Source organism: Primulina tabacum, chromosome 7 (assembly GCF_025594145.1).
Source record: "Primulina tabacum isolate GXHZ01 chromosome 7, ASM2559414v2, whole genome shotgun sequence".
Lineage (NCBI taxonomy): Eukaryota > Viridiplantae > Streptophyta > Magnoliopsida > Lamiales > Gesneriaceae > Primulina > Primulina tabacum.
In genome coordinates this window covers 41,331,933-41,342,141 of record NC_134556.1, presented here as the reverse complement: position 1 = coordinate 41,342,141, position 10,209 = coordinate 41,331,933, and the positions used below count along the sequence as shown (strand labels likewise).

At 34.2% G+C, this 10,209-nt stretch overlaps 1 protein-coding gene and 1 pseudogene across 3 annotated transcripts; both read right to left on the bottom strand.

Moving 5' to 3' along the window:
- Nucleotides 1–420: 420 nt before the first annotated feature.
- Nucleotides 421–955, bottom strand: LOC142552209 (tubulin beta-1 chain-like; annotated as a pseudogene).
- Nucleotides 587–6,409, bottom strand: LOC142552208 (uncharacterized). 3 transcript variants are annotated; one of them, XM_075661898.1, is made up of 10 exons: nt 5,876–6,409; nt 5,338–5,538; nt 5,130–5,252; nt 4,876–4,913; nt 4,679–4,787; nt 2,483–4,552; nt 2,218–2,373; nt 2,009–2,133; nt 1,438–1,712; nt 587–916 (listed from the first exon to the last, which is right to left on the bottom strand). In XM_075661898.1, the coding sequence occupies exons 1-9, from the start codon at nt 5,951–5,953 to the stop codon at nt 1,472–1,474; spliced, it is 3,141 nt and encodes a 1,046-aa protein (XP_075518013.1). In that variant the 5' UTR covers nt 5,954–6,409; the 3' UTR covers nt 587–916; nt 1,438–1,471. The 3 variants fall into 3 exon arrangements, with proteins under 3 accessions (XP_075518013.1, XP_075518015.1, XP_075518012.1); XM_075661900.1 differs by lacking the exon at nt 587–916 and having other exon boundaries at nt 1,034–1,712; nt 5,338–5,529; XM_075661897.1 differs by lacking the exon at nt 587–916 and having other exon boundaries at nt 1,036–1,712.
- Nucleotides 6,410–10,209: the final 3,800 nt, after the last annotated feature.

Here is a 10,209-nt window from a genome sequence, read left to right as displayed (position 1 = left end):
TACGATAATATCCTCGGAAAAATTGCAGAAGCCAATGGTGGTTCTTAGTAAGGAAAACTTTCATAAATTGGCATACAGAAGAGTGTGTGGACGATATGAGCTGGTGAGTAACACGAAAAATTTCGTTGCCGATTATTTTTAAAAAATGAATCCAATTTTTTTTTACAAAAAAATTTGGATGGTACTTCAGATGTGGTAATTATCTTCAAATTACAAACTAATCAAAGTACATTTTTATGGTATTTTATATGAAGTGAGAATGAAAAAATTTCATATATCGACGGGATATTTTATGGTGTAACCATTGTATCACATTGAATAAATAAACTTATATATATATATACACACACATACACACATATCTCAATTTCCTTTCCGATCCGCAACCAAATCGTTCATGTTGCTTCTGTGAAGTCCATCTCATCTATATATACGTTCTCCATCAGTATACAAGTGCAGGAAAGCTTTCCTCCTAAACATGGTGGTGAACTGCTCACTGACCCTTCGGAACATTTCTTGGATGGATGTCGAGTACTTACCGACAAACGTAGAAGCCATCTTCAGCCCAGTGGGTGCATGGATGTCATAGACAGTATATAGTAGACTTCACATTGTTTGGGGTTTGGGATCCACTCGACAAAGTATGACGACTTCTTGTTCTGGACATTGATCATCCGTTCATTAACTTCATTGGTGCTCATCTTACCACGGAACATAGCAGATGCAGTGAGCTGTATCGACCATGTCGAGGATCGGCAGCACACGTCATGTTTTTGGTATCCCACATTCGTAGGGTTGAGAGCACGGTAGTACTGCTGTGATCCACGAGATGTTAGTGCAAAACAAACCATGAAGAAGTGGAGTCGTGGAAATGGTATAAGATTGACTGCCACAACTTCCGAAGGTCTGAGTTGAGCTGCACAGGGAAGCGGAGACAACAAGTGACACCACTCATTGTTGCAGATATCAAATGGTTCAAGTCTCCAACTAAAGCACGAATGTGTTAAATATGAACTACAATTTATAAAAATGGCTAAAAAACCTAATTATACAAAAAATCTCCGTCCATACAAAAGAATTTCTAATGAAAAAAATCCACTCTTCCAAAAACAGAAATGTCTCTTTCTGTGAATAATTTGTTTCCATCTATTACTTCTATGTAAGTAAAAAATCTGAAAATTTCCACATGTGCTGGACACAAACTTTACTCGTTTCCATGTATAATCCCAAGCAAATTACATTATATAAAACGAAAAAAGAGAGACGTATTTAGCCAAACATATACAATGTAAATGGTTATAAAATTATCAGTTTACTTGTGTATTTTTTCACATCCAACAACTGAAAGAATATGAACGAAGAAACCATATTTTAGCAAATCATAAAAATATTACTCTGCAAAATGCGCCTTCAAAAATCAAAACCTGGTTAATTTACCTATACACACACATAACCCAGACCAGTGCACCAGTTATGGGCTCTTCTTTGCATTCTTAAGGTTGCGCAATCTCATAACAAGCTGTTGTCTTTCACCTTCTACCTCTGCAAACTTTAGGCTTATTTCTGAATATCTGCCCTGCATTTCCTTCAACTCTTCTTCCATTAATCTGTTCTTCTCCATTAGTAGAGCCATTTCGTTTCTTTTTTCATAAACGTCTCCCGTGATACTCGTGGAATCCTTTAGCACCGCTGAAGATAAATTTGGATCTTCGCTGCATTGGCAAAATGCATTGAAGGTCGACTCATTGTTTATTTGATCTCGAACTCACATAGACTAAAATTAAGAATCATTCTATTACATTCTAGCTTATTACTGAGCTCCCTGATCAAATGCTTTATTCAAAGTTCGAACTTGCAAGTGTCTAAGTCATACAAGAGTAAGTCGAACAAAATAATTTTGGCTCGAAGACAGGAAACAAAATTTTGGAAATGTTCAAGCTATGCTCAAGTTAGATTTAAATTTATGTATTATTTTAGGTAGGTCGAATTAGATTTGCTGAAGTCATACCCGTTCATTGATGACATCGCAGAATCGTTTGACGTGTTGAACTTTTTGCTCAACTTTTCATCACTTTTGGTCGATTCTGGGTTTGATGCAGAATTTGCAGCCACGTTTTCCTCCGGTGCAACCACCTGCTTCCAAGGAGACACCTTGTGTCACAACTTCCTACAAATCTCTTATCAAAGCAACAATGAACAAACGGCTAATTTACAAACCTTTTCAACAGCATTTTCGAGGAGAAGAGCACTGCTTTGTTTGAGCACTTCCAGTCTCTCTTCTAACTCCTGAATTTCATTTCGAAGATCTTTTTCCCTCTCTAAAAACAAATTACTCAATGTTTCTAGAGCCGTTTCTTTTAAAACGATTTGGCCCTTTTCACCATATAAATGGAATTAGAAATTCGAAATTAACATTGAAACATATTGAAGATGGTGAACTCCATATCGTGCAATAATACAAATATAACCAGGGCAGGTTTACCTCGAGCAACTTTATTCGCTCCTTAAGATTTGCCACGTCTTTGTTTCCACAAGGAAGAGGTGCGGAGTTATTTCCTCTATTATTGATATCCTTTGTCTTCTTCTCCATGCTCTTGAGTGCATCTCCCCTCTTCTTTAGATCATTTTGTAACTGCATAACTTGCTCTTTCAATTTCTCATTTTTTAACTTATCATTAGATAAAATATGTGTCAACTCCTTATAATGAGACTGAAGAGTGTCGAGCTCTGACTGCAAATTTGCATCTATCATTTCTTTTTTATCCAAAAGACATCTCATTTTGTTTAGTTCCTTTTGCAAATCTTCAGCTTCATTCTTTACCAACTTTACAGAGATTTCCAGTTCAGCTCTTTCATTATTCCCTCGCTCCATTAGTAACTCCATTTCATTAGTTGATTTTCTCATTTGTTCTAGTTCCTCTTTCATTGTTAAAATTTCTTCTGAGAGGAGCTTCTCAGTTTCTGTAGCATGAGTTTTCTGTTGTTCCATTAATGCCATGTTACTTGAAAGTTGATGCAATCTTGCCTCGTAATGATCCTTAATCGATTTGTGTTCTTCAGAAGCATTTTCAAGCATTTCTTCAAGACGTATTTTTTCCAAGCGCAGCTCGTTTGCTTCAGCAAGAGCTTTGATGGCCAGTTTCTCATTGGCTTCAAATGTAGATGCCATCTGCAAAGAAAGCCTTCTACATTCGTCCTGAAGTCGCTCTGCGGAGTGTGCATTTTGCCACCGTGTTTTCCTTAATGTTTCCTCGGCTCTTATTGCTCTTTGTTCTTGCTCAACTTTGGAGCACATAAGAGCTTCAAGATCAACTTCAAATCCTAGTGCCTGCTTTTCAAGCTCCTCCTCTAAGACCTTGGCACGAGCTTCAAGTTCACTGATCGTGACCAATGAATCAGTAAATTCTTTAGATCTTATTTTTAGTTCATTCTCCAATTTTTCTATCTGAGATTCAAGTTCACGTGCGGTAGTATAAGAGGATGAACATTCATACTGTATTTTGAGTTGTTCTTGAATCTGGCTCTGCTCTAGCCTATATGACATTTCATGATTTTCCTGTTTCAGAATCTCATAATCAAGGGCAATCTGCTCCATTTGCAACTCTAATTCATCTTTGTCCCTCCTAAAGATTTCTATTTCACCACGTAAATCCACCATCTGCTGTTCAAGCAGATATGCTTCCTTTGACCCACTGTGGTCATTCACAAGCTCCTCTAGTGCCTTCTGTTCCTCATCGTCCATTTCAACCACAGAGTCCAACTCGCAGGACTTTTTCTTGGTGTTAATTAATGCCAACGATCTGTTGGAGAGGCTAGATATTTCTTGATTTTTCTTTTCCAACATCTCGTCCAGATCTTGCACAGCAAGAATTAACTCGGCATTAGATTCTTGTGTCTTCTGAAGTTGAATTCGAAGGTTGACATTGAGTTCTTTTGCGTGATTTAGTTCTTGCCGGAGCTCTTTAACAAGTGTCCGAGAATCTTCTCCCTTGAAATTCAAATGGGATTTTCTCTGAAAAGCTTCAAGCCTTTCACATTCTTCCTCCAAAGCACTATTGCTCTCTGTCAAGAAAACAATCTCCCGCGAGAGGTCCTGCCCTCGTTTACTCTCTTTCATTATCTGTCTCCGAAGAGTCTGCAGTTCTAACTCAGACATCTCAGCTTGCCTGGACAGAGCAGCAACCTCGGTTTTAAGATTCTCGATCACATCCAATGGTGATTCAGAATGCTGACGTACAGAGGTCTCTCGTGGAGTACCAGAATAGTCATCTGTACTTGCTTCAAGGGCTGAATTTCCGATCCAGTCCCATTGAGATCTATAATGCACTTCGTAAATACCTTTCATTCCATCAGATTTGGCTCCTTGAGACCTTGATGACACAGATTCACCATTCCCGCAATGAATACTATGATTTTTTATCTGGGGTTCCCAAGGCATGTCGATTCCCCAGCTGCTTTCAGAACTTGATAGCGTAACATCAGATTCACTAGATGCTTTACGGTTCCTTTTCGTTTCAGAACTTTGATTATTATCTAGGTTAAAATGCACGTCCTATTCAAAAGTGAAGAAGTTTTAGAACTATTCACCCACATTCAATATATCATACAGATGAGAGATACAGGTGAAACATAGCAAATAAGAAAGAGCCATTAGCTCAAGAACAAGGGACCACATTACCTCAAACGAATCCTCTTTTTTGGTTCCATCTATGTCGTTATTGACGAATTGTGCCCTCAAGCTGTGATCTTTGGAATTCATTATCACATTCTCGCTTTCTTCAAGATCTCTGCAAAGAGTGAACAAGTTAAATCAACCATCCTAATAGCAATGGATGTTCAATGGTAGACAAAGACGTAATTGGTTCCTATTAGCACCTTTGCTCAATAGATTCCTGTATCCTCTGAATCGAAACCTGTTGAGACACATTAATTCAAAGGATAATCCTTTTTAAAATACAATGCAAAAATTATTAGGAATCCATTGATCACATGATACAATTGATTTGAAGGAAGAAAGTTTCCATGCATAATACCAACTAAAAACTAAACATGGAAATTATTGTTATTAGTATGTAGCTACTGCTCTACCGGCCCCTTTGTTCCTCGCATAGAATGGATGAGACTCTTACATGCAATATGGCTTCCAAATGTGATTTCTCAAGGGGAAGTGACACCAATGTGACCTTGTTAGCCTCCGCATAGCTCGAAAAATCTATAGAAGCTTCTCCAATAAGTCCAGCCTTTGGTTGCCCCTGTAGCACAAGAAGAAAAGAACTAGTCACACAAACAAATCACTTGGAAATAAAGTAAAGCTAAACTTCAAGTGGCCTCTCTTACTGTCCCGACAGCAAAATAGTATTTCCTCTCATGAATCTTCCCTGATTTTGGCTCCCGATTAAATTTCACAGTTTCATACACAGGATTCTCCCATAAACACCTCCCATCACGAACTACAGCCTTATCGGATTTCGCTGTCGGCTTTCCAGTGTCACCAGGAATAAGAGACACCATTAATTCATCGCCTACCACCTTCGTCAACTGAACGTTCAATAGGTTAATCATACAGATCGCCATCATTAAAATTATTTTCTTAAAAAATTGAATAATGTTTCTTTACTTTCCAAGAAAATGCCGCAAAAATGAGTAGTTTAATAACAACAATGCAAACACGATTCCTTAATCTGAAATAGATTTACATAGTTTATGCAATACTTTCTCCCAAGAATTAATTGATTTATTCAGAAAATGTAAAACGGATTAAACAACTAAAATACTTACGACTGCCTCAAAACACACCAATCCTTATACGGCAAAAATTCAATCTTGAAATTCATTTCTTCCGCATATCAAGAAATTTTTTTTACATATATTATACCTGAGCTGCATGAAACTGCAACTTGAAAACAGCTTTGACTTTGTTCTTGTCGCTCCTCCATCGCGCCGACTTGAACATTTTTGCTATTTTACCTTCATCCACACATTATATCTTTCATAACCCAAACTCGAACCATCCGGAGCTTAGCTTATAAACTCACCGGAGCTCCGGCGTACAGTCCCACAAAACCACCATTCAATTCAAAACTCACTAATGCACCCCAATTCCATGCGCGTACTTCAATTTTAAACCTCAGAAAAGGCTAAAAGAAATGCAAATTTGAATTACAGAGGCATGTTCAGTGGATCAATGCTGTCTAAAACCCAGTGAGTTATGGAAAAATTGACACCGACAATGGAAACCCAGAAACCAAAATAAGGATTGGATTTGATGGACGTGGCTAAGCAGATCTAAAGAAGAGATTTTTCCTTTTAGTTTGCTGATTCTTTGGAAGCCTGTACCATAGCTAATAACTCCATCAGTGGTGCTCTCAAAGCTTCTCTCTCTATCTATACATACATAACGTGCATGTAATTGTTTAGTTCTTTAGTTAATATAATAATATAATATACAGTGAGAAGGTGTATAATTATATATTTATATATATATTTATTTATTCTGTATTTTTTTTTAAATTTTATTTTTTACGATTTTACTGTGAAATTTCTCTCAGCAACTAATTAGTATATCTGTATATTTTTCTTTTATTGCAAATAAGGAAAACTGGATGAATGGTTTTCCTAATTAAATTAAATAATATAAATAATATAATTAAACTAAAAAATATCAACCAAAAAAAATCCTAGGAGCCGATGTTGAAAACCTCGGTCCCTTAATAAATAAGGCGCCTAGGTCTTAATTATACCCTGGCTTCTCTTTTTAATTTTTTTTAGATTTCTTAAATTATTAATAAATTTTATTTTTTAAAATACTATCATTAATGTATAGACATAATAAATTAATCAATTAAATAATGCTTACTAATAAAGAATAAAATTAGAACAATAACATTGATAATATGCATAACATTTATTTTTCAAAGCGAAAAAAGTTTGAATTATATTTGAAAAATACAACGATAAAAAATTAATTTAATAAAAAAATTCTATTGAAATTACACAATAACGATTCATGAAGAAAATGATAGCTTTTGACTTAAATGGAATGAGTTTCTTAAGAAAAAAAATTATTTAATAAACTTTTTGAATATTTAATTTGTAATATTTTCCAAAATATTTATTATGGATTGTCCACACGAAAATGGCAGGGGTGGATTGCATGTTTGTCCATTTCTTGATTTGGTTATGCCAATTAGCAAAACAAGAAAAAAAACATTATACAAAAATCATAATAGGTAACAATTAAGATTATAACATTAGCATAGGATTCCATATATCACGAGGCTAATTATTAATAAATGTTTTTTTCCAGAAAAAAAAAAAAGGTATCGTGGCAGGCTTCCATAAAATGTGGAATTATTGGCAAAATGAAAATGTAAAATCCAAAAAGTGGATCCCATAAATAGGAGTCCATGATTGATTTTTGGTACTAAGTATTCGGCTTTTTGAAAAAATAATATAAAAAAATAAAATAATTATAAAAATTTCACAAGTTGAAAAGTTTTGTAAAATTATTACAGTATGTAGAATGCTGATTGAATATTTTTTTATTTTTTATTTAAAATAATTTTTTTAAAAGATTATTTTTCAAAAAAAAAATTCCAAAATTTGGGATAAACAAATTAGAACACTCGACTTACCCGTGAATTTATTTCACCGATGTGCAAAGTTCAACTTGTGATCTTTCAGTTGACGTAATTTGTAGGTTATTATGTTACGAGTAATGTTATAATCGTGAGTAAATAAACCATCACCATATTCATTTCACCCATATTTATACATAATAATATTCTAAGATTTTTTTTCCCAAATAGAGTATTTTATCGCCCTTGCTGATTAAATTTTTTTCGCACAGAGGCGTGTAAATTAAGGTTACCGCAAATGGCCAAGTTTCTATCCACCGACAACATTGCTTCAAGATCCATGTTTGGAATCTCCGAAGATAAGGCTGACGAGGTTACGTAATTAGTGGTAACAAAATGGGGTGATTGGTTTTTATGCTCTGAAAATGATTTTTTAACTTTTAAAGTGTCACTCTCTTTTCTTTTCTCTTTATGACGGGAGAATTTATCGTCGTTAATTTTCGGTGTGTGTTACGTAAATCTTCGTACTAATTTTATGGTTTGTAAACAAACCACGTCAGTCAGATAAATTATATTGGACAAATCTTGTATGACAAGTTCACCCAATAAACTGTTGGTAGGAAAATCGAACTTCTGACCATTGATCACAAGCTCATCTATTTCACAAGCTTTGACACCCCTTGTGAGCGAGCTTTCCCCCATTTTTTATTACATGTTTCGTAGAATTATCCAAAAAAAAATTACTAGTATCCACTAAAAACTTAATTTTAAAAACTATAGATTCACTTAAGAAAGTAATATCGGGTCAATGTATTTAATTATTAATTAATAACTCATTCACCCGGTTTATTTATATTCATCCATCATAAAATTAAACAGGATCATTAAATCGATGGCCATTAATATCGTACGATATGCATTCCTATATATATGTCAAAATTAGTATCACTATTTAAAGAAAATGGGTAAAATAATAATAATATTGAATTTGTGGTGTCATTGTCGGAGAGAATTCATGCATAACAGAATCGCTGGTGCCCATATAAAGGAGCACCTAACGTTTGGTATATTGGTTGAAAGATGGACAACTAAATTCTTAACAAATGGTCGGGCGATTTATTTACGATTGTTATTTTTATATATATATGCTTTTTTATATATAATATCATGTTAAAATAATATATTAAATAACTATTTATTATATTTTATATTAATTAGAAAGAGTATGTCTCTTGTGAGACAGCCTAACGAATATTTATCTGTGAGAAGGGTCAATCATACCAATATTCACAATAAAAAGTAATACTCTTAGCATAAAAAAGTAATATTTTTTCATGGAAGACCCAAATAAGATATTCGTCTCACAAAATACTACCCATGAGACCGTCTCACATACGTTTTTGCTATTTATAAATCATAAGGTACAATATTTCAGTATCTTCATTGTAATATTCTATACATTGCTTAACTATTTCTTCTTTAAAAAAAGGTAGATGAGCTCCATGGACACTTGTATTTATGAGATTTTGTTATGATCGCGGATTGGTACGGTACAGTTGGGTCTCGGGTGGTGAAAATTGGACATGGTATTTTGATAAATGAATTATTTAGTGAAAAATATTAGCGTATTGATTATTAAGTAAATATACTTCAAATCTCGATCTTTTTCTTGTTTTATTTTTTTCAAAACGAGCATCATGGGTTGATCGTGAAGAGGTTCTTGATAATTAATGCTTGAAGCCATTTCACGTGAATTACTTCAGAGGACTGGCTCTGCACTCAAATTTGAATGCCTAAGTAAAAGATCTTTACTTAGGGATGTCAATGGATCCGGGTTTTACCCAGCCTACAATGGATCCGTGCTTATGGGGTGGGTTTGGGCATATTAAATGGGTCATGGGGCGGGTCTCAGGTCTAATTTTTCAGACCCGTCCGGGTATGGGGTGGGTCATAGGTCCTATAATACCCGCCCCATACCCACCCCATATATGTGGATATAAATACTTTTTTCCGGGTTTTAGTTTTATTAATTTTCATTTTTTTAGTAGTTCACCTCAACCATAACGGTCTTAGCTATTCTTATGTCAACTGTTTCATTTGAATCTGCTTTTAGTAATAGTGGATGAATAGTTGGTCATCATCTTAGTAGGCTTAATCCAACCACTTTGGATACATTGATGTGCTCGCAAAGATGGTTGTGGGGTGAGGTGAAAGGTAAATAAATCACAATTTTATTTTGTTATTGTATTTTCATTTTAATTTTGTTACTATACTTTCTCTCTTTAAATTACAAATTTTTACAGTTTTAAATTACATTTTTATTTTTTCAATGTACTTTCTTTCTTTAATTTTGTAGTTAATTATTCAAGTAGTTTACCAATTTGTCACACCATTCTTTGATGAAAAAGAAGATGATCTCGAAAAATGTGTCCGAAATATTGTCTATTCGCTGATTTTATATTGATTTGTTTAACTTATGTTATGACTTATTTTTGGGATGTCAATATTTTTTTGGAGAGCTAGTAACTCTTTTTTTATGTAATTTTTTATGTCATGAAAATACTTTGTTTGTTATTATTAAGTGTGATCGAAGATATGAATTAATTTTCTATTGTGTTGTATTTATATTCTT

Bases quoted from the DNA above. Each gene is read 5' to 3' on its own strand.
- LOC142552208 (XM_075661898.1), bottom strand. From the start codon at position 5,953: ATGTTCAAGTCGGCGCGATGGAGGAGCGACAAGAACAAAGTCAAAGCT. The intron at 4,788-4,875 runs GTGCTAATAGGA...CACTCTTTGCAG, and splicing joins CAGGAATCTATTGAGCAAAG to AGATCTTGAAGAAAGCGAGA. The intron at 2,374-2,482 runs GTAAACCTGCCC...TATGGTGAAAAG, and splicing joins AGCGAATAAAGTTGCTCGAG to GGCCAAATCGTTTTAAAAGA.